Consider the following 24,505-nt stretch of genomic DNA (forward strand, 5'->3'; position numbering starts at 1 on the left):
GTTCATAATGTTATACAAACTAGTTACATGTGTCTGTCATTATATAGTGTAGCTGTTATCTCAGCAACCCAAACAGAAAATGCACCGTTTACTCTCAAACACAAGGAATGTTACAATGTACCCCATGGTCTGGGTTAGCTGTAGCATAAGTTGGGGTGAAATGTAACATTGTGACATACACTGGGGGGAAATGTAACATCATGAGTTTAGGATTATGACAAAAACTCATATTGAAACTTTTATTCAACACTTAAATGAATATTGTTACCACTATCCCAGACTGTTGTTGCCTTGAACTAGCTTAATTTACAGCTAACAGCTAAAAAATCACTAACAACCTGCCTAAATTATCCACATAGACACCCAATAAACCTGATTTAAATTTGTTGAGGTTATCTACAAAGCTGGCACTGCTATCACAAAAATAAATGAGGTTAAAAAATACTTTCTTACCTTTTTTTTTCTTTCTAAAATGTGCAGTGTCTGCCACAGGGTGCTGCATCTTTACGCCTCATTCAAAACAGAGCATGTAGAGTGAATCAGGTGATTCAAAAACCGTTCCTCATAAATATGACTTTTAATATTTACAGTGTATGGTTACAACTGACCCGTGTTACAACCATACACTGTATAATACAATAGGCCTATATATTATATTATACAGTGTATGGTTGTATAATATATATTATATTATACAGTGTATGATTGTAACACGGGTCAGTTCCAAAGACTATATGCAACCATACACTGTATTACACAGTGTAGGCTATGGTTGAAACTATCATCGGTCTCCCCTACTACCATCGTGAGACACAACAAAGCCACGTTTATGTGTGGATAGCAGCATTCGTATGTGTGTTATGTCTATTTTCATTGGTTACAGAAAGCACAGGTCATATTCATAAGTTACATCGGCAGTCATTGCGATGTGTGTACATACAAATTACTTTCCGTAGCTCTAGGCTGCGAGTGGTACCACGCGCAGATCTCCACCCCGGTCCAGTCAGCGGCGGTAGTGTGGCAACCAGATCACGAAAGAGGCCTAGTAGAAGAAGAAAAAAGCGGAAGAGCAGCGGATGTTTTGATCTGTCGGCTTACAGTAAGTTAATTTACATTTACTTGGTTGTAATTATAGATGTATTCCTACAAGGTGTGCTTTATTTCACCGAATCAATGTATGCGAACGGTTCAAGATAACAAATAAGACAATTAGCTTGACCTGTAGCGATTTTGTTGTTATTATTATCAGCAGCGTCATCTTACATTAGCTAGCTAACGTTAACAGTAACATTTAACTTGGCTTTTGTTCTTGTGTCGTGTATCTAACAATCCGCTCAACACTTTATATTTCACATTGTTACCTTATACATTAGTTTCATATTAGATGTATTCAATATTTATGTTTGTGTCATTACACAGTTCACCCTGAGTTAGTCTGTTTCTCATTGAACGTTAGGCAGCACGGCACATTTCCAATGGACACTGCACGAATGGCTCTTTTTAAGAGTAAAGTTTAAATATATACATATATGCATGCATATGTAAATTGTGTTATGCCTCTGGGATTACGTATTTAGCTATGTTGTGTAACGTTGTTTTGTATATTGTGCTGTAATTTTATTGGACCATATATGAGTCCTTAATAACGTCTTATTAGGCAACAATACAAGTCACAGTGCTTTACATAAAACATTAGAGACCAATTAAACAAAAATTAAAATACATTAATTAAAGAAAATAGAATAATAAAATGAAATGAGGCAACAAAAAAAGTCTTCAGCCTTATTTAAGGTAATTGAGCGTTCTAATGGATAATAATAGATATTAAAAATAACTTGAATTGACGATTACATTGACTTTTACCAGTTACATTAGAGGCACAAACTGGGACTAACCAGTTTGTGAGGCATATGGAGATACATGCAGCCTTGTAGACAGGGGATTTAATCTGGTATTGCCAACATAATTTCAAATTTCTTTTTGTTCTTATTAAGAGAAGTTTAATTCTGTATTAGTTAGACATAGCATTGGCACACTTTCCTTATATATTGAGGTTGATAGCCAAAGATGGGGTGTCTTGTTGAAGATAAAAATGGATGGATGTGTAAGGATGATGCATAGTCACTCAAAACCTGCTTTCAAACTTACCTTTCACAGGAAAATGTCAAAAAAGTCAAAAAAGAGAAAGCGCAAGAAGTTGTCATCCTCAAGTGAAGAAGATGAGAAGGTAAGAAGGCATTCAACAGTGATACTGTTGTTGCTATAGGATGTGGATAAAATACTATATTTGGATACAGATTATTTTATAACATAATATAAATACATAAGTGGTATAATGGGGGGGTATAACGTAGGGAGGAAATCAGTTGAGAAAATGTTCATGGATAAAAATGACAGAAATGTCTGTTTTGGGCTAGTCCAGCAAATACTGTACAAATTGAATTGGTTCATCACAGTTTGAGTATAAATTAAGGTTGAATTAATGAACAAATAAGTTGTGCAAAGGGTTATTTAAAAATCTAGCATTGCCATGAAATAGTCCTCATCGATTTGCCGGCAAATAGAGCACTAGAGATTTCAGACAAATTCACATCGTTATGTACTGTACTCTACATCTGCAACATTCATTATCAATTAATCTGACGATTACTGTGCGTACCCAATTAATCATTTTGTCTTTATCTAAAGTAAAAAAATATATATTTAAAATATTGAATACCCATCATAATTTTCCAAAGCTGCACAATGATTGTTTTGTTTGACCAAGGGTACAAACCCAAAGAGATATTTGACAATATGTCTATATATTAGACAAATATTTTGCAATTTTTGCTTGAATAATTACTTAAACTAATAAATCAAATCCTCAAATTGTTGAAGTATTAGTATTCTAATACTTTTAGTATTCTAATACTAGTATTCTGTTTAATTTTGATGAATCAACAAATTGTTTTAGCTTGTCTCACCGTACCCTATAAATGCAATGTATATTGTCTAACAACCAACTGTAGTTGTTTCTGTCATCAAGGGTCTACTCTGTATTCACAATAAACTGCTCCCAAGAGATTTAATGGTTTTTTTTTTTTTCATGTTTTCAGCTATCCAAGAATCGAGATGTTATCAAGAAGTGCAAACATGGCAAGAGAAAGCAAGATTTAAAAGATGTAAAAAGTCGGGAGAGGTTAGATACAGTATACTTGACCTTAATAACAAATTAATATTGATATTATGTATTTGAAAATCATAATTGATATGCTTGTTAATTATCTCTGACTGATATTTTGTCTTTTCTTCTACATGTAGCTGTGCAGCAAAACCGGAAGATTGTGATTTTTCTACCGTTAAAGATGTTTCCCAAAGCACCCGCCACATCAAAAAGCCTGTCTACAGACTGGCAAAAACACAAGCAACAGACCAGAAACCTGTTAGTAAGGAAGAAGACTGTACAAAATCAAAACGTGTCTTAGTGCCATCCCATTGGGGAAAATGCTCTAGTAAAGCAAAAAATGATATTTCAGGGAACGAGAATACTGTCAGTGGGAGTCAGACTGTGAAAATGGGACACTTAAAATCCTCAAACAATGCAGGTACAGTTCCTCAGAGCACAGACAAGACATCTAATAAAAGATCGGAGGAAAAGTCTTCCCAAAGGAGCCCATCCAAGCGAAAAAAGCATCGAATGAGTCCCAGTTTGGTTTCTGCTGAACAGAAAGAGAAGAGGCAGGATGTTCTGAAGCGGGAGTGTAGAGCTGAGGAGTATTCAAGGATAGGAAATTACAGCAACAACATCAAGACCAGGGAACCACGCAAGACGACCTCTGCTTCCAATGATACTTTGTGGGAAAAAACCACAACCAAACTGATTAAGAAGATGTGCCAAAGGCATCAAAAAAATAAAGCCAAAAAGAAACCGTGTACAGAAGCCAAAACTTTCTCTCCCTCTAACACAAAGCATCCCTCCACTTTAGCCAGGCAGACTTACTCAGTGAGTAAGTCAAATGTGGTGAAGAATGTCACTTCAATTCCTCAGAATGCCTCATCAGTGTCACATAAGACAGCTAAGTCATCATCTGCTCAGCAACAAAAATGCTCTATCGCATCACCTCTGCCTCCTAATTTTAAGATACCAAAGAAGGTGGAACCAAGGCCAGAAGGTAGCACTGGTAGCGATAATGATGCTAGTTCTACAAACAGAAATCTCAAACGTGGGACAAAGATTTCAGCCTCTGGGCCCTCAAGGAGCAACTCCAACCAGGAAACTGTCCAACAAGCTCACAGCTGCTTGGATGTTACACCTAGTTTTTCATCTGAAGGACAAGATAAGAGGTCATCTTTGCCATATCACCTCCCAGCTACGTACCATACCGTCACTGAGCCGTGTAATGACCAGGTAAGAAAAAACATAATTCCTTTAATGTGAACAAGTCAGTGTTTGTTTTACATTTGTTGTTTATTTGACCAAAAATTATTCAAATAGTACAATTTTTTAGCTAGTACTTTAAAATTGCATCAGTATTTTGTTGTTGCAATGGTTTGAAATGGCAGAGATTGTTTGTTTTTAAAATGTGTTTTTCTTTAGATGCAAGTGGTTGAAGAGCTACATCTTGCCCGTTCTGAGAAGAGATTGGAGCTGAATGTAATGCAAAGCTATGGAGAATTAACCTGTATGGACATAGACCTTCCAGAAGACGGCGCTGCAGACACATGTAAGTGCAATTGTTTTGTTGGTAGATGATGACATCTTATACACTCATAAGTGTAAAATATTAACTCTTTTTGGAATGTAGTCTCATATGACCAAAATGCAGGCACTATGTGTTAAGGTCAAAAGTGTAAAGCAAATAAAATGTTTTTCCTTAGAATGTCACATGAAATAAGACGTGTCAAGTTACAGTTTTAGATTAAATATTGGCTTCTGGAATCAGGCCAGAAATGTAAATTAGCGTCTCCCCCTGTCCTAGAAAATCTTGTAATTATTTTAAGTTTATAGAGTAAACCCAGTAAAGATGTGAAAAAAATAATAGTGCCATGTAGGTAAAACATGAGATCACATAAAAAGGTCACAAAACTCAGCTTAATAAAAAACAAGCAAAAAAAACAATTCGGACCCATAACCTTCACAGGCACTAAATGCGATTACAATTCAAGTTCATGTATTTTATTCAGTTGTTTACAGTTCACTAAACATGAACTTGTCTTTTTACAGGTAAACATTCTCAGCAAGACCTAATCCTTGTTTTGGACACCAACATTCTCCTCAGTCACCTGGATTATGTGAAAAAGATCAGATCTCACGGCCTTGGAGGTGTTGACATTTATTTTAATACTCAATGTTTCTTGTAAATGATTTATAATGATTTTTACTTGTTATATAATGATATAACACATGCCATTATAAAAGGTATCCAGATAGTTTTTACTCCCAAGTTTGTCCAGTTTGTCAAGTTATTCAGCAGCAGTGGCTAAACTACTTACACATCATCAAGAGATGTCCCCACCCTTTTAAACACAACATATGTTTGCATCTCTTATAGACAGAAGCAATTCCATGTTTACCTGTTTTGAAATCTGAAATTATCACTGCTTTGCTTTCTCCCGACTTCATGCTCTCTTAGCCTTGGGCTTCCCTATAGTCCTGATCCCCTGGGTGGTACTTCAGGAGCTGGATTCCCTAAAAAGGGGGAAAGGCCTGTCAGGTTCTGTGGCCCACCTGGCAACTCCTGCCATCTCGTACATTTACAACTCTTTGAAGAATCGGGAACCTCACCTCTGGGGGCAGTCTATGCAGCAGGCCGCTGAGAGCAGCAGTGAGTGCTGATTTGAGGAAAATATGGGAATTTTCAGTGCACTGAAATTAGTATGATTTATTACAACCTAATATGGAACCTAATGGTTAATAGCTGTTATTGTCTTCATACTGAAATTAGTATGAATTTATTACAACCTAATATGGAACCTAAAGGTTAAAAGCTGTTATTGTCTTCATACTGAAATTACTATGAATTTATTACAACTTAATATGGAACCTAAAGGTTAAGAGCTGTTATTGTCTTCATACTGAAATTACTATGAATTTATTACAACCTAATATGGAACCTAAAGGTTAAGAGCTGTTATTGTCTTCGTACCTTGTCCATGAGCCCATGTCAGATTTCTACTTGGGGCTGTTGGGTGTTATCTTAGATACAAGCATGATGGCTGAGCAGGCTAATATAAATGTCACCCGTGGTTAGAAAAGATCACACATTAAACATTTACAGAAATTTGCAGACAAAACAATTACTTTCGTGGAACACTTCTGCTTTTTCTATGGCTAAATGAATCACAATCTAATAATATATCTTTGATATCAACACTTAAATCCTTGTGGAATTTCTGTCTGTAAACAATTGTTTTTAGTTCTATTAGAGCCTAATCATTGACTTTGATGTGTTTGCATGATTTATTTTTTGCAATTAGAACTAGTAATTTGAAAGTCTATTATTGAGCATGGTATAGTGTTAAAGTTGTGAGAGATTGCAGTATGTTATTCCCTTTATAGAGCTTTTCTACCTTCACAGTAAACTATTACATAAACATCAACAGAGCCACCATGCATCCTTGCCCAGCACTAATAGAAACACTAGGTGGCACTAGCACTAAGCTCGTCCTCCGCAATTCATCTTCATAGCATACATTGTGAGCATCTCAAGGGAAGGTTTCAGCCATGCACAAGGTAACCCACTTAGCTGTATGTAAAATTAATCAGAAATACATTTTTCAACAGTGGTATGAGGATATGTTCCAAAAGATCTGTGAAAAGGACATTTAGAGATGGTGTTAACTGTTTGTAAGTATTCAGGAGGATATAAGCATTCAGTGCATCTCCTAATAATAGGCCTGAGATCTTCATCTTGTTTTCTTCATCTCCCCCCTTGTCTTTAAAAGGAAAAAGACACCCTGTTGTACGGTGTGGTAACACGCTTACTATGAGCTTTCAGGATTGTGAATTAAACATGTCTCTTTGTCCTTATACAGACTGTTTCTCTTTTTTCACTCTTATCTTCTTGTCCCTTACTCTTTCTCTTTGTCCCTCCTTGTCCCCAGAGGGTCTGAATGCTGAGAATAATGATGACAGGGTGCTGCAGTGCTGTCTGCAATACCAAAGTCTTTACCCAGAGTGTGCTCACATTCTTTGCACGTGAGTTCCCCCTCCCCCTATGGTATACTGCTGCGGCTGCAGAGTCTGTGTCCTCTGCAAATAATGCACATGCATGTGACACAGTGGGTCCAGCCAGATAGTTCTAGTTGGAATGAAAGAAAGAGAAGGCCAGACAGAGTAATTAGGCAAGAATAGATGTGCTGAGTAGGGAGAGTTTAGTTCCGGGATTTTTCAGCTTACATAGTGGGGTGGCCATTGTGTTATTTCACCTAGTTTTTCCTTTTAACCTATTTCCAGACACTGTAATTGATCCTTTAGCTGCACAGCAACAAGTCAGATCAATCTGGATTCGGATTTACCAACCAAACCTCCAGGCTGTTGTTGCCTGATTTAAAAAACAAACAACAACATGTTATTCCCTCTTTTCTCTCTAGTAATGATAAGAACCTATGCAGTAAGGCCCTTCTGAGTGGGGTGAAGGCCCTCAGCAAGAGTGATTTAGAGGCAGAGGTTGGAAGATCCAGACATGGCTTTCATCCTCTGCAAAACATTAAGACACCCATGCTGCCTCACATCAGCCCTCCTGTCTCATCACCAATGCAGAGCAGGAGCTATACACCAGTCCAGCCACACAGTCAAGAGAGAACAGGCATTTCTGTAGAAGAGAAAGGTGAGTCAGGGATTAATGTGTGCTTCTTGCAAATAAACGGCCATATTCCATCATAATATTACAGTTAACAGCACATATCATCCATACACCTGCCATGTCTTCCCAGCCCTTCCAATTTCTGTTTTCATTGTCTCACTTTAGGTCCATCTGTTTTCAATTCAGGTAATGTTTTAGAAGTTTTAACAAACAAAAAAGGGAAGTTTTAATTAGTATTAGTGTTAAAATACATAAATATCCTGCTCTCTTTCTCCTACTGTACAAACATGCATATCATATAATGTAAAAAACAACTGCAGTCCTGCATTATGTGTTAATTGTGTGTATCTACTAATACACAGTCCGCACGTATGTATGTATGTATGTATGTATGTATGTATGTATGTATGTAACTGATCACAGAAGACAAGCGGTTGACCAAAAGAGAGGTTGAAGAGAAGACAAAAAGCTGTGTTTCTGAACTAGAAGACTGCCTGCGAGACGTGCTGTCTGATGTGTTAGAGGTGGAGATGAAGGCAGCTTACGCAGAGCTCTGGCTAGAGGTAAAATTGTGTTTCACTTTATCTTTTAGACAATATTTTAAATACTGATTTGCGTTTTAAACTTAGAGAACTAATGTCTGACATTAAGTATTGCACAATTAATCGTAATTGCAATATCAGTCAAAACTAATCGCATGTGGCTGTGTTGGCTCAGTTGGTAGAGCAGGCACATGTATACTGAGAGTTTTATGCCTCGACGCAGGGGGCCAGGCTTCGATTCCGACCTGTGGCGATTTCCTGCATGTCTTCCCCTTCTCTCTCCCCTTACCCACCTAGCTGTCCTATCAAATAAAGGCGGAAATGCCCAAAAAATAATCTTTAAAAAAATTAAAAATTATCGCAATCACACATTTACATCGCATCGCACAGCCCTACTGGTATCCATTAATTGATTAAAGGAAAGAATTTGTCTTTAATCTTTGCATAAATTTAAGGAATCTTGAAGGCCATAGATCAGATTTATGGATTTTTGTGTGGAAAATTGAAATAGCTTGTGTACTATACAGGAGTTTAGATTGACTGACGTTTTGAAAATTGCAATAATTTTTATTTTTCATGTTTGATTGTTTTTTTTTCGTCAACAGATAGTTTACCTAAAACCACCATGGAGTCTTCAAGATGTCCTGCATTGTTTAAAAAAACACTGGATTGCTGTTTTTGGGCACATTGTCCCACGGAGGAAGCAGCAAACTGTTTTAAACCTCATCAACTTCTTCAACTCAGGTAAGGGGAAGGGCTTAATTGATAAATAATGTGTACAGATAATATATAAAACAGATGATAAATGAATAATAATTAAATCAAGTCAGTTTAGAAATGAGTTTTGATCTTTAGCTGTGCAGCCATAAGGTTTGATTTCTAATATGACATATGTTGTGCGCACTACATAAACTCCAAGTGTGTTAACCTCTGGCATTGTTTTTTTGGCGCATTCTAATATTTCTTCGGATGTGAACAAAATATTTCGAAAACGACAACAAACTTGAGATACTTGAGATACTGAGTCATCCCTCAGATAAAACCCTTACTCCACTGGGGTATGACGTGGTCTGTCCTGCACTGCGCTAGAACCCTACAGAACTTGATACAGAATCAGGTCATCTGCTAAAACAGGACACTCAAATGTGTGTCAGACAGATGCTGAGTTGTCCACTGCAGCACTTCTTACTCTGGGATCCAATTAAATTACACTGTGTGTGTGTGTGTGTGTGTGTGTGTCTGTGTGTCTCATTCAATTATCCTGTGTCCTCGGTACACTAACATGATGTTTTGGTACCACGCAGACTGGCTCTGTGCCAGGACTGTGGGAGGAGGACGAGGAGGGGGGAGAAAGGAAAGAGGGATACACTGAAAAAGAACAAATCTAGGAGTGGAAAAGTACTGCGAGTGTGTTTGTTGTTAGTTGTAGCTACACTTGTGAGGACAAACCTTTAGCAGCCTCCTAAAAAGTGACAAACAGAATAATTTACAGATGCTCAGGGAACTTTAGGCACATTGTACTGCAAATTGATAACTGCTTCGGTAAGGGTAAGGGTTACGGAAAGTTATGTATCTGTTCATTTTAAGGTAACGTTAAGGTCCTAAGGAATTAATGAAATTATAGCAAAAACAGAGTTGGACATAATACACAGACTCACAGTCTTTCGGCTGACTTGTTTTTGGCCACAGTGTCTAGCTGCCTGACTCTTTTGTTCTTCTTCCAAGGCTACAGACACAAACACATCCTGCTTTCTTTTGCCTAGGTGTACCAACTAAGTGGAAACTGATTGTCTGTATCTTTTGAAGTGCATCTATGTGCATCTACTGGCACAGACCCACATGATGGGTGATATCTATCAATCATCTGTTTACCCAGGTGAAACGGAGGACTGTAGCCCTACCTCAGCGGCCCTCCAAGAAGCTAAGGAGCTTGTGAAAGCGTTTGGGAAAAGTTCAAGCCGTGTTCCCAGTGCCATCTCTATAATGGACAACATTTACAATAAACTACAAGCGCAGGTCAGCTAAGGAGCAAATTAGACACCTCAAAGTATTCCACTTCCAGTCTTTTCACATAATTACATCCTTTTCTAGGACTGCCCTCTCTGAATTGTTTTTACATTGTTGTGGTTTGGAAGCACAGAATATTTACATACCCTGTTTGTATTGTGTGTTGTGTTTGTACCCAAATAGCAAGTGGGGAAAATCTATTCTCTTTTAGATTGGAAAGAGTTAATTATCACAACTATAATAATCCAGACAGCAGGATGCATTTTCATATTACAAACAGGTTTTAATTGACACTATTGGATTTTATATCTACATATGTGTGTGTTGGTGTGTGTAGTGGGAATCTCCTGCCTGTGATGTTGTCATGAATGATGATGATGAAGACAAACAACCCACATCTGCTCAGGTTTCTCACCAGGAAGTATGGGCCCTGTTTGAGAATATCTGGTCTAATGTGTGCCAATTAAGGTGGGTGTAACATGGATTTGACTGATGCAGTACTGGGATGATTCTACTGCGGACATTTGAGAATGATATGTTAAAGATTTAAGCAAAAAAATACCTTGATTTATTTCTAAAGTTGTTTTTTTCCTGCTGCAAGAAGACAGTGAACGAGGTCTCTTGCCACACTCCTGCTAATAGAACGTGTAGTGGAAAGTAGAAAGAAAATTAGCAAAAAAATTTGGAGGTTGTTTATTTTGATATTGTGTTTTTTTATTCCATTCCACTGACCTCTAAGGTCATTTGTTTCTGTCATGTTTCAGCTTAGAAGTGTTCAAAGCTCTGGGCTTTGACCCTCACACCATGCAGAGGGCTCAGTCAGAGGGGGACCCTCCGCCACCACAGGACGCCTTGGTCTGTTTGCACAAACTGTCCTCCATGGTCTCACAGCTGCTCCAAGCCTTCAGCAGGTATCTCAGCCAACTCAAATCACTGCTGTCCACTAGACGTTCTGCTTCTCTCCCTGTTAGCCACTATGTCCTCTGTGTTAATTTCATAGTACTCACTCTGTACAACTTGTAGGTGAAAGGAAGTGGCCTGTGGTGATGAACCCACAAAGATTCATCACTCGACTATGCAGTTCTCCTCACTTCTTCAGAGTATTATAGTGACTTGTAGCTCTAAAAACAGAATGCACACTACCTGCCCAGCAAAGTTAGAGACTGTCTGGTAGGAACATTGTGGTGCAATTAGCAGCCAAACAGCCTTTTTCCTCAGAAGATGGTGGAGAACAAATGCAGAGCTAAAAGGACTGCCTCGTATACCAAAGTTAAACTTGATTCCTATAGCTGTATCCATATGCAAAGTGAAACCCCTTGTTAATCCTCAGTGGGTTTAAAGAGCCTGGGTCGTATAACAATAAATTGAAGTCAAAAATGAGGTTTCTGAGCAAGATTTCTGTGGCACCTCTGAAAACTTCTCCTGCAACACCCTCCAAAACTATTGTGTTGATATCTTTTCATCGTACCAACTTCATTTTTCAACTTCCATTTTCACTAAACCCCCTGACTTAACCTTCCTCCTGCCTTCACAGGTGTGTTTCACCTTTGTCCTTAAAACCAGTCCCTCTAAGAAGGTCGTTTAAACTGTCCTTAACCAGCCTACGCCTTCCTGTGTCCTGATTATGTGTGTGTGTTGTACACTTTCAGCTGTCAGGCCCTATTTGGCATGTAGTGTTAATCTGCTTAACCTTGTAGCTTTGCCTTATCACCTTTGCCATGACGCAACAGAAAGCGCTACACTGTAACACTACCTTATTTCTCACAATGCCTTTGAGAAGAAAAATGCTAACAGTTATGCCTGAGTTGTCTTCACCTCCTCTGGGCTTTCCCACGGTATACTCAGGCATGCAGTGGTATTTCAAAATATTTGTACTTGCACAACATCCTTGCAGTCAACCTGTTTCCTGTTAGGTTGGTGATGATTAACATCATGGCGAGTACAAGAACACATTCCATAATTTAGAATTATTTCAGCTCCATTAATATAATCCAACTACTTTAGAAGAAGGATGGCTAGATAGGATATTAGAATATTAGTTGGCTAATAATTTGGTTACTCCAGTCTTCATCATTTAACTGTCCTATTTAGTATTTTTCACTTTCTGTTGCTCTCTAACACAAACACACACACACACACACACACACACACACACACACACACACACACACACACACACACACACACACACACACACACACACACACACACACACACACACACACACACACACACATAGGTCTCTTTGAGGGCAGGAAACAATAAATCCAAAAGGCAAGATGTCTGTTTCATCCAGGTGTCACTCTGAACTCTTACTCTCTCGGCACACAAAACCAGTATAAAAGACTTTTCCTTTGGTTGGGATGCACTCCTGGAAATAACCTTAAAAATGTGTGTTCCAATGAAATCAAATTGTGTTTTGTGTCTGCTGTGCGTTTTTCATCATCTCTCGGTCAGTTGTGCTCCCCTCTGAATCTGTAACATGTTGCTTCATATAGTAAACATCTTGTAGAGCAGAACTTGTACAGCCAATTATAAGCAGTGATAAGATTTTGGACAATGTTTTTAACAACAAGACAAGTGTGTTTTATTGATCTCTGTGGTGCTAGATGAAAGAAATGATGCTCTTGCAGTGTTTTGTCAGCTCAGTGGCTATAAAACAGACAAACTAGCCCTCTTAGATTATTAATCACTAAACTCCTAAGTATGTGTCCCAGGTGCACTTTATTACCAGTTCCACCCTCGAGGCCTTTATAGCTCTCCTGTTTATTGTGTTAGCTAGCCTTTCTCTGTCTTTATGGTATGTTAAGCAGTCTGAAGAGGAGCAGTGTCCTCAAAAAACTGTTTGTAATGATAATACTTTTTTGGAGCTGCAAGTGTTACTCTATTGTTCTGACACTGATATGCTGCTAGTGCACAATAAATGCCTAAATCAGGTGAAGGTGCAGATGTTTACTTTGCACCAAAAACCCTCAGCAAGATCTACCTCAACGGCATCCTGTGTGTGTGTATGTGTGTGGATTTCCCCTTTGGTGTGAAACACAGTTTATTTTAAACTTCACTTCACTTACATGTTCAGCTATTAGTTATAAATAACAGTCTTTATGCTTATACCCGCCTCTCACCCAATGTCTGCTGGAATTCCCTCTTAAGGATAAGCAAGTATAGCTAATGGAGGGATGGATGCTTACACATGCACGCAACATAAACATGGGGGTTCTGTTTGATACCTTTCTGCAATAACGGTGAATTCTTTCAAATTTTTTAGCATATTTACTGTATACATGCTTATCTATACACATGCATGTCTGTGTTGGGCTGCTCAAGTACTGTTGCCTAGGAGACAGACAAACTCATTTCCACATGTTTGAGTGGCACTATGACTCATTTCATACAGACATTCTCCATCTCACTCATTTTTCTCATTCTGTGGGCACTAAACGTGTATAATTTAGGTCTCTGCTAAAATAAGCATCGTCTATTCCTAGATCTTCCCTCCTATACTTGCTTTGTTTTTGTCTGTTACTTAATTTTTTTCCCAGGCCTTCAGGGTAGCCCTGTAATAAAGCTATTGACAGTGGTGTGTGTTTGCTTGTGTGCAGTTGGGTTAAGTGGATGGTAGAGAAAACATTCAACTTCTGTTTATTCATTTTGTCTTCAGCTGTGCCAAAAATTGTATATAAACTAAAAATAGAAATTATGCATGTGCTTTATCATTGTCTTCTCAACGCTAAAAACTCTCTTAAGAAAGTGTTGAATCTGGAGTAAAGGGTAGCAGGACAAAATACATTGAAAAGGTCTTATTGCTTGTAGTTTAATTTACTATTTAAATGCTCTTACAGTAGTGAAAACAAAAGTTTGTTTACCTCAGGATCACTTACACTGACCAAATGCTGCGCTGAGTTAATAATTCAAAAATCACACCTTTTCAGGATTCACTTAGAAGAGAAGTCATCTCTAAAATGTGTGTTTTTCTTCATCCCAGTGTCTTGTCCTCAGCTCCTGGTTTAGAGGAAGTCCAGACACTGCTGGGCATCATCCACTCTAATAAGGTTGGTGCAATTTCACAATTATTGCTATAAAATTAGATGGGTACCTTTTTATATCAATAATTTTACCTTTTTCAAATGTGTCCTTTGTCATGTTGAGCTCACCTTGACGTTTTCAGCTCAGCTCATATGCCTTGTGTTTCAGATTGTTGATGTGGATTCCAGATTTACAGCCAAAGACCTTCAAGATTGTTTCTCAGAACAAGACTATAGGTAGGACACGCACACACAAATAATAATTATTATTGCATAAATATTGTTGACACAGAGCATACATTTGAATGGTCACTGTTAGACTAGGACTTCTGTCTGTCCGGTAAATCAGATGGATTTTTTTTTAGTCAATGCACACAGTTGCTACAGATTTGTTTTCAAGATTTTATATAGATTTCTCAATATATACGCTACTTATTCACTCCTAATTCCGCCGATGTCAGCTTAACCAGCAAGATAGTCAAAGCCTCTCTCTCGTCTGATAGATTGATGATTCGGATTTTGTTGTTTGATCTCATCTCATTCTGTTTCCTTGCGTACGCCACTCAAAATCAAAATATCGAATTTGTTCTTCCACAGAATTCATTCTCTTTTCTTGTAAATTGATGTGCACTACTTAATTGTGCAAGTCGAAGAAGAGAGATTTCATTTTCTTGTCCAGTGATTCATCTTAAGTTTCAAAATATTTCACTTTATGTTCAACTGACACCAGCATCAACATTCTTTTCTCATCTTAAAATGCCTTAACTATGCATTACTGTCCTTCGTGTCTCCTTGTTCTCTTTGTCCCTGGCCTTTGGCAAAATGGTTGATTGTCATCGTTTCTTTTCATTGACAAATGCGGCAGATTTCTTAAATCTTTAACAAATATAAACTTGTGCTGGCTTCCATATGTTTTATCATTCAGGACGAGCTTAAGATAATTTTTTTGTCCCTTTCCTTTGGAGTTTAGGTGCGTTAAAACTAGTGAAATAGATCCAGCACCGCCTCGATTTAACATGTAGCCACTGAGTTTAATGTTTGATGGTGTATAGCAATGACTTTCTTTTGACCAGAATGACAATGTTTGATTGAAGTTTTTTGAATTCTTGTGCTCTTTGTGGAAGCATGCCCGGGCAGGTATGTGCGTTGTGTATCCAGTGTCATTACCGTTAGTTTGTCATAGTTGCCTTCCTCACAGATATCCCCAGCAGAGCTCTGACAACGGTGGCCATGTCAACAGTTCCAAACGTGTGTGTGTGTGTGTGTGTGTGTGTGTGTGTGTGTGTGTGTGTGTGTGTGTGTGTGTGTGTGTGTGTGTGTGTGTGTGTGTGTGTGTGTGTGTGTGTGTGTGTGTGTGTGTGTGTGTGTGTGTGTGTGTTTCTGTGTGTGTTTCTGTGTGTTATTATGGACTGCTATGCAATTACCTGGATCACAAATCAGTTGTTTTGTTAGCTGTTGGGGCACACACACATGTTGTCTTGCTGGGTCAGGATTGTTCTGTTGCACTGGCAACAATGATTCTGGTTCTATACTAAGACGTCCTTTTCAAGTGGCAGTGAGAACTAGAAAGACATGTTTGATTGGCTTTATTTGAACCATGGAGATTAAACAGTTTATATAGATTAAGATGTCTAGATATAGATTTCTCAATATAAAAGCTCACTCAGGAGGAGTGAATTTTTCCATCCAGGAGGAAGAGTGTTTCTTCTGATGAGAGAGACAGAAAATGCATCATTTATAGTCTTCCCAAAACAAGACCGGAGTGTCTTAAGAGATAGGCTGATCAGTCACACTTGCAGCATCTGACTTGTTAGTATAGAATGTAACTGATAGTAGTGTTAACAAAGCATATGATCTCCATCTGACTTGTTTTTCAGTTATTAGCAAACATGTGCTCTCAATGAACAATCTTTCCAGTTTCCAGATAAACAGAGTGAGCAGCGCCACAGTAATCAAAAGCCAAATAAATGAAGAAAAACAAAATGTGTCACGAAGGCTCACTTGCACAGGTAATTGTGTGCAGCTTGTGAAAAAGAGGAGCTGCAGTTTAGGACTACAAAGTGACCTCCACCCTTTCTCTCACTCACACATGTAACGCAGGCTTTACTCTTACGCCTTCTGCAAGATTATCTTCCCTGTCTCAAGACTAAATTATTAACCCATACAAGTACACAGTTATCCTACTTATCCTGTTTGTCCTTAGCTGCTTTTTTGACCTGCTTGTCACTCCTAATATGACGTATAACATAACCTGCATGCTACTTTTGCGGTTAAAAACAATAAAATGGAAATTCTAATAGAAATGTTTTAGGTCTGAAAATATGAGTTCAATTTGGGTTATTCGATCAACAGAAAATTATTCACCAACAATTTTAACAATCGGTTAATCTTTTATCTAGAAAAAGCATAAAAATAATGCTAATTCCAGCTTCTCGAATGTAAGGATTTGTTGTTTCTATGTTTTATTGACAAAGAAATGTAATATCTTTGGGTTTTGGAATCTTGGCGGCATGTTACACAGTTTCTTCGACTTTTTATAGACTTTAGAAATAAGCGGTTAATCATAACAAATTGACAGATTGATTGACAATTAAAAAAATATATATATTACTTGCAGCTCTCAGTATTTGCTTGGATTGCATTTTTTGTGTAAAGAAGCTATAATTTATTTCATCATATAATCATATAAAATAATTAATCATCAGTAATGTAGATATAACGACTATGTCGGTAAAGGCAAATAACAGAACAGTACAAAACAGTCTGGTAAGTTCAGAAAATGTCATCACTTTACTGTAATGCAGCCTTTAAAAGACTAAAACACTTATGCCATATTACAATAATATGATATCTAAAATCAAAGACGATATCTGGTCTCATATCACAAAATTGATATAATATTGATTTATTGCCCAGCTCTACCGACTCTTTATATACTATATATTCACGTCATTCCAGCTTCTGTTACAGCAGGTCACCCCTGAGAGGTACCGTTAGGCTGAATGGGATTGTAAATATTTGATTTGGTACATTCACTGTGAATGATGTAGGCCTTTACTTAATGATGTGTTATCTGTGGTGTTAAATATTTGATTTTGGTGCTCAGTGCGGTAGAATGATGTCATCCGTTATATAAAGCCTTAGGGAGGCCCTTTCCGGAAGCATGTTTGGTCACTGGCAGCCAGCTTTCAGTACAAGTAGGCCTCGACAGCAGATGAGATTTTCGAAATGTCCGATCGCTTATCGTTCTTGATAACACAAGCCTGTTGGCTTCATGGCTGTGGCTCGGAGGTCCAGTGGGTCGCTGTAATCATAAAGTTGGCTGTTTAATCCCCAGTTCCTCCTGTCAACATGTCGAAGTGTCATTGAGCAAGACACAGATGGGTGTAAATGGGTGAATGAGAGGTAAATTGTAAGTATAAAACGACTATACTATACTAAATATGTTGCAATTTAAAGAAATGTACAAAAGATTAAAAAGAAAAAGAACAGACGTAAGGAAAAGTTTTTTTTCTTCCTCATCTTAATAGCTAGATAAAGTGGGAAGTAAATTGGAGTAGTTTGACTGTGATTTAGATGTGGTAAAGATAGGGTTGGACCTGATAAGCCTATGGTTTTTACCTATCCCTTCAAACAGGTCCTGTGTTATGTTGTCGTGTGTGTGTGTGTGTGTGTGTGTGTATATGTGTATATATGTATATTTATGTGTATATACTATATGTATGTATATGTATGTGTATATATATGTGTACATGTATGTGTATGTATATATGTATTTACTATATATGTATATGTGTATATGTACATACATATGTGTGTGTATATACTGTATGTTTATGATTCTGAACTCTGTCATTAGAAACTTTTGTCATGTATGTGCATGTTCCTTGCTGTTTTTAACTGTTAACTCGCTACTGCATTTCAAGAGTGTAAGCATACAATAAGGAGAGCTTTGGTGTGATTTTATAAATGATTATTTTCAACCCAGTTGGGATAGACACACAGTGCCCTTGTGTGTTTGTAAAAGCCCTTCTCCGAATGCCATCTTTTACTTACTTTTACTTTTACTTTTTTTTAAGAGAGTGGGTTGGAAATGGAACCAAACAAAACAAATTTGGTTTCCCAGGTTTCTGTTTTTCTAAGCTCAGTTCGCCTTCGACTAGAAGACATTCGGATCCAAGAAATATTTGCATCTCTTTCTACCTGCTTGTGATGTTTTCTCTGCATGGGTGTGGTTCTCCAATTGTCTGTGACTTCCCTGGTGTTGTTAGGAAACGTGTTTGTGGACTTAGTTGTTATTGTTATTTGTTAATTTTCTACACCTGGGTTCTTCTCACCTGTGGATGTGCGTCAGTATATTGCCTGATGCGTTTTAATACTGCTTCGCTACAAATTATCACAGCCAATAGGTGAGAGCAAATACCTCAGCTGCAAGGTATCACCTCTCTCTTACATTGTATGTGTGTGAAGTCAAGTTGGCTTGTTACCAACAGTGTTAAACATGGATACCATTCCTCATACAAGAAATTGACTCAGCCACACAACCCTAAACACCAGCTCCTTATCCATAGCCGTTCGCCCTTTTCAGCACTGTCTTATATATTATTTATGTCTTATATATCATCGTTGATTTGAAGAAAGCCTAAGGCCTTTAATTAATTAATGTTCTGTTCTTTTGATTCAAAAGCTACACTGAAGAGAGACTGCTTTGTTGAGTAAATCTTTTTATTTTTTGACAATAAAATGATAACTAGATTATAGCCATGTTAGAAAAATAGCTTTTCTTTCATTCTCTATTCCATAATATTACTAAAGTATAATACTATTTCATCATTTACTTATTGGAGTTTCCCAAAAGCCCTCGCCAACCTTTTGTAGGTCAAACATTTCCTAAGCCAAGCCAAGGCCACCTTGTTGTCATTAACCGGCTTTCCTTTGAGAGCCTTTCTGTGGGACTGACTTGCACTCGTCAGGTCAATTTTTAGGCTTTTACATCAACGTCACATGGGAAAACTCTTAAAAAAGCCTCAGCTAGTTAATATTCATTTCAATTCAGTTCATGTTAACAGCATCAAGAGCAACTCTCAAAGCATTCGTCCAACCAAAAAATAAATAAAAAATCTACAGCTAAGGTTTCTAGATAATCAATTCATAATCTTTCATAAAAAGAAAAGCAACCCCTCTGCACATATTTGCCTACTCTAGTTCTTCTTTTTCCTCTGATATTAAGATGTAGATTGTGGAGACCAAGAGTTGGTCACCATGGAGATAATCCATGTGTCTATAGCAGCATAATGTGATTGACTTGAGAAGAACAGTAATCGGTTATGTCATCCTAATGCATCATGTGGGTCTATATTTGATTTGGTGCAAATTTGTTGCTGTCTCCTGGGGATATCCATTGATTACATCAAACACATATGGGCTGTTATGTAAGACACGGAAGCAGCACAGATCTCCCCTTTGTGTGTGTACATTGCAGGTCTGGGTCAGTGACTGCACAATTCATGTGCGTCACTGACTTTGTGTGACTGCGTTAAGGGATCCTTCCTGCAAGAGCCCGATGCTCTTTGTCGTGACCACTGTGTCACTCTAATGAATTTGTAGTTGTAGCCAAGTAAACACGGTGACAGGAAGCTTTTCACACAGGCCCTCTGTCCATGCAGCACACTGGAATGTAAAACCAGATTTGTTGTGGCAGACCAAAACAATCTGGGAGTAGCAAGAGCAAAGAGTTTGTAACACAACCTGCGATTTCCATGGGTTATAAAAACACACAGCTGCACTTTTGGATGAAGGAGGAGGAGGTGGATGGATGGTTGTAGGGTGAAAACAGGGGGCGTCAACAGCCGCCAAACACTGCTCTTTCTTTCCTCCTTCTCTTCGCCCTGCAGTTACATAATGTTCCATTGGAAACAAAGAAGAGGAGGACACAAACAAGCAACAAGCTCCCTCAGTGTCTCCGCTGCTAAGCAGCTGTTGCCAAGACTCCAATAGCCAACATGCGCATGTGTTTGTGCTCAGAGTGAAAACTGGTTAAGTGTTTTGTCTGTGCGTCTGTAACTGCCTGGATGTATGCATTGTTATAACCAGAAAAATGTAAATGAGCTGGAGAAAAGTGTGTGAAAAAAAGCTGTCAGCGGACATTTCTGGAAGCAGCAGCTCACACAGAAGCTCTTTTGTCTGTTGTGGACATTCTGTCCTGAACATGAGCAGCACGTAGAAAGTGAACTCATGGAGACGTCTGTGTGGAGTCGTCCAGGTTCACACAAACTCAAAACATTAAGCTGCTAGTAAGAATGGATCAAAATAAACTTAAACTAAACTAAAAACAGAACTAAAACCAGGGTATATTAACACTTACTCTTGCTAACACACCAAATGGGGCTGTAGCAACCAAAAAAACAAATCATGCACATTTTCTCTGTACCTGAGAATTGTGGCAAGCTTAGCCTACCTGAAAAAAGGCTATTATTTATTAAGAGTTTAACACTTTAAACTCAGCTGAGCTGCCTTCTTAGGATTGTGTGGGTAACATGTGCAAACAAGGTCCAATAACAAGCTGCTTTTCGGATGCTTTTATATAGATCTTATTGGTCCCCTAATACTGTATCTGAAGTCTCTTTAATACAGACCTTAGTGGTCCCCTAATACTGTATCTGAAGTCTCTTTAATACACCCTTAGTGGTCCCCTAATACTGTATCTGAAGTATCTTTATATAGGCCTTAGTGGTCCCCTAATACTGTATCTGAAGTCTCTTTAATACAGACCTTAGTGGTCCCCTAATACTGCATCTGAAGTATCTTTTATGTAGACCTTAGTGGGCCCCTAATACTGCATCTGAAGTATCTTTATATAGACCTTAGTGGTCCCCAAATACTGCATCTGAAGTATCTTTATATAGGCCTTAGTGGTCCCCTAATACTGCATCTGAAGTATCTTTATATAGGCCTTAGTGATCCCCTAATACTGCATCTGAAGTATCTTTATATAGGCCTTAGTGATCCCCTAATACTGCATCTGAAGTCTCTTTCCTGAAATTCAGCCTTGGTGCAGAATTACAGCCACTAGAGCCAGTCCCACAATGATCTTTCCATAGTGCCATTTCTGTGTCTGTAGCTTTAAATGCTATTGAGGAGGAGAGGGGGGGGGGGGGAGATGTGGCCTTGACCAACTGCCATGCTTTACTTGTTTGCAAGCCAAGATGTCTCTCTCTTTCTCAAGGGCGGTGTCACTACCCGATTTGAGTCGAGTGCAGATCTCCGTTGCGCATGCTCAGATTTAAACGGTTTATGGCATGACGTGTCATACAGAAATTTGTGAAATCCATTAAATAATAAACTTTTCTCATTAGAAACAATAACAGAAGATGGAATCATTTCAAAAACGCAGGCCAAATTCTCTGGGCGGACAAAGCTGAGAGAGGGGAGGTAACCTTTGACAACATACAAGGAAGATTCCAGATCGGCCCATCTGAGCTTTCATTTTCTCAAAGGCAGAGCCGGATGCCCGGTTTACACCCATCGCCACTGGGGGACCATTGGCTAGACCAAATCATATTAATGTTACATTTTCATCTTTAATGCAGATTGAAGCATTGAACGACTATCGCAAAAGACACAAATACAGAGTTCCAAATGTGCAGAAATGTTTTTGTACATGTAGGACCCAGAGATGAGGAAATAGTTTATAGGGACGCTATGGCCATTTGTCCATCGGTCAAGCTCCATGTTCTGTTTTTGCATCTAATGTGTCTCGTGACTTGTGTTCCCAGGGAGAAGCTGAGAGTTGGCGGGAACCAGTTAATGGGGCTGAAAGAGGCCCTGGATCACTGTGTCGGGACCTCAGCTCAGCAAATCCCCTTTACCACATCACTGCCCTGATCGGATCAGGATCAGGGAGTCTGCACATCAGCCCAACAGATGCTTTGAATCCACCATCTCCTTTACTTGAAGTAAAACACTTGAATTTGAAGCAGTGTCTGCTCATACTGTGTAACTGTTTATCCTTTTTTAATTCCCTTGCATGGATGTTCTCCATCATTGGAAATGGCATTACATTTGCTAAATAGAGCTTGTATTTTCTGTAACTGACTGTTTTACATTATTTAGAGTTTAGAGTTCCTCCGATATTCATACAGCTACATCACACCTGGTCGCCATATCTCCTGCCAAATCCCAGTTGAGCAGTGATTTCTCATCTTTCACCCTTCACAGGGCATTTTTATATTTCAGTTTAATAATTCTAACATTTATGCACAGAACATACTGTACTATTTTGGTACCGGTAGTAAAATTACATTAGTGGCTTTCATTATTTTTGTTTAAACATTTATATTTGCTTTTTTTTTAACACAGTCTGTTACCTAGTGTGCAAACATAGAATTTTTAGAAATTTATTTAATGATCTTTTTTAGGCAATATGAATGTGTGGTGGTGACGCAACAATGTCTGAAGTTTTAGGTTCACCACTCGGGCCACTGTGACAACAGATTTCTTTTAATGACTATATTTAACTATATGTTAATGTCTGTTCACTGCTTTTCATCCCCGACCCAATTTTGCAGTTTATTTATAGTTCATTATTTGGTTGTTCAACTTCACCAAAAGCTTTAATTCATTGGGCTTAAAGAAATAACTGAGTTGTTGAGGCTTTGTGCTACGCTAAGCTAACCATCTTTATAATTTTCACACTTGTTCTACCAAGTTAAATAGTCACACAGCATGCTTTAGACTTTACACAACTGCAAATGTAACTAAAAGCAATAACACTTGATAGAGATTAAAGGTCTGACATGCCTGACAATCTTTTGAGCTTCAGCCATCAGATTGTCTCACGCTCCCATTAAGAAGCTAAAACCAAAGGGCTATTTATTTATTTTTGGTTTACTAAAGCTATTGGTGGGGTTGTCACGCATAATCATAAATGATAATGAACACAACTTTAATAGAGTCTAGTTGGAAAACAAGTGAGTGTTCAGATTTTGCTAGTTTTGGGTGATTTTTAAGTAGAAATGTAAATAATTTGAGATCACAAAATATATTTTATGTAAAAGACTTGAATGTTTACAACAAGACATTAAATGTTTTGAAGCGTTGTCTTATGAGAGATTTCTTTTTCTTATATTCACCGTTTGCTTCCACTGATCTTTGAGTAGTTGAGTCAGGACCACTTTGTCAAAAAAAGATCCATGCGCTATTTGGAACTCCAATCAAAAGAGGAAATCAGCTGAGCCATCAGCTGGTGTGCTGGTTTAGGAGCTGTCAGCTGTGAGCTGAGAGCTGAGATAATAACAGAGCTTGACTCCGTGACCTGCTGGAATTTACACTATGCTTCATCATTGATTTCCAAACGAATGTAGCCTCAGTAACAGTGACTTAATCTTATAGAATTGCTTTTATTGTGTTATTTACTGCCGTTTTAGGACAGGTTAATCTAGTATGTGTGCCTTGAGTGATAGCCTGAGTGTGAGTGCATGGGGTCGCGTGTGTGTGTGTGTGTTGGATGACTTAAGGGGATTAGAGTGCAGGTGACGCCAGCAGACTGGCTGAGATTACACCTCCTGCTGCTGTGACACACAGCGAGGCCAAAGCACCTGACACCATGCAGGTGTAAGGAGAACAGGTTACGAGGGCCAATGATGATCTGAAGTCATTGAACTTCCTTTCTAATTAACTCATTGCAAAGTTGGACACTACGCAGACCCAGCTGTTACTGAAGACGTTCAACTGTAATGGTGGATTCTAACTGACTTTTTTTTTTTTTTTTTTCAATGTGTGTCCTGCGTCATACATTCCCCCACATTTTAAATTTACCTTTATAAAAGTGTGCATGGAATTTAAAATGTCCTTATTTCTTCTTTCTAAAGTTGAAACCACTTTCCTGCCGGAGCAGTCCGTGTCAAAGAACTATACCTGCGATTTTTTTGCAATGCAAATCTAAGAGTACAGACTCCTCCGTGTCCTTGTATTTAGTAGTCCCTGCTTCCTGTAGAACGTGGCCCCTCTGCTGCTTTTTGGTGTGTCTGTCAGGTGTGTCCACAGAAATTATCGGACTAACTTGTTATTGGATGCAGGGTAGGGATTTAATCAGCTGTTGGCAGTCAGTGATGTCTGAGGTCACACAGATGCAGCTGGTCCCCTC

At 38.4% G+C, this 24,505-nt stretch overlaps 1 protein-coding gene and 1 long non-coding RNA gene across 3 annotated transcripts; both read left to right on the forward strand.

Moving 5' to 3' along the window:
* Positions 1-898: 898 nt before the first annotated feature.
* On the forward strand, positions 899-23,465 carry swt1 (SWT1 RNA endoribonuclease homolog). 2 transcript variants are annotated; one of them, XM_034882675.1, is made up of 17 exons: positions 899-1,099; positions 2,158-2,227; positions 3,099-3,181; positions 3,304-4,390; positions 4,580-4,706; positions 5,207-5,305; positions 5,616-5,807; positions 7,087-7,180; positions 7,576-7,811; positions 8,211-8,350; positions 8,935-9,073; positions 10,206-10,345; positions 10,674-10,804; positions 11,101-11,247; positions 14,322-14,388; positions 14,531-14,598; positions 22,137-23,465. In XM_034882675.1, exons 2-17 carry the CDS (start codon positions 2,162-2,164, stop codon positions 22,243-22,245), a joined length of 2,925 nt encoding a protein of 974 aa, XP_034738566.1. In that variant the 5' UTR covers positions 899-1,099; positions 2,158-2,161; the 3' UTR covers positions 22,246-23,465. The 2 variants fall into 2 exon arrangements, 1 of the variants encoding a protein (XP_034738566.1); XR_004658066.1 differs by lacking the exon at positions 22,137-23,465 and having other exon boundaries at positions 11,106-11,247; positions 14,531-14,584.
* LOC117951129 lies at positions 19,066-21,729 on the forward strand. The gene is made up of 3 exons (XR_004658067.1): positions 19,066-19,076; positions 19,680-19,685; positions 21,587-21,729. It is a non-coding gene; the product is annotated as an uncharacterized LOC117951129 (long non-coding RNA).
* Positions 23,466-24,505: the final 1,040 nt, after the last annotated feature.

Source organism: Etheostoma cragini, chromosome 9 (genome assembly GCF_013103735.1).
Source record: "Etheostoma cragini isolate CJK2018 chromosome 9, CSU_Ecrag_1.0, whole genome shotgun sequence".
NCBI lineage: Eukaryota > Metazoa > Chordata > Actinopteri > Perciformes > Percidae > Etheostoma > Etheostoma cragini.

Coding starts and splice junctions, on each gene's coding strand:
- swt1 (XM_034882675.1), top strand. CDS start 2,162: ATGTCAAAAAAGTCAAAAAAGAGAAAGCGCAAGAAGTTGTCATCCTCA. Junction 4,391..4,579: donor CTGAGCCGTGTAATGACCAG/GTAAGAAAAAAC, acceptor GTTTTTCTTTAG/ATGCAAGTGGTTGAAGAGCT. Junction 11,248..14,321: donor CTGCTCCAAGCCTTCAGCAG/GTATCTCAGCCA, acceptor TCTTCATCCCAG/TGTCTTGTCCTCAGCTCCTG.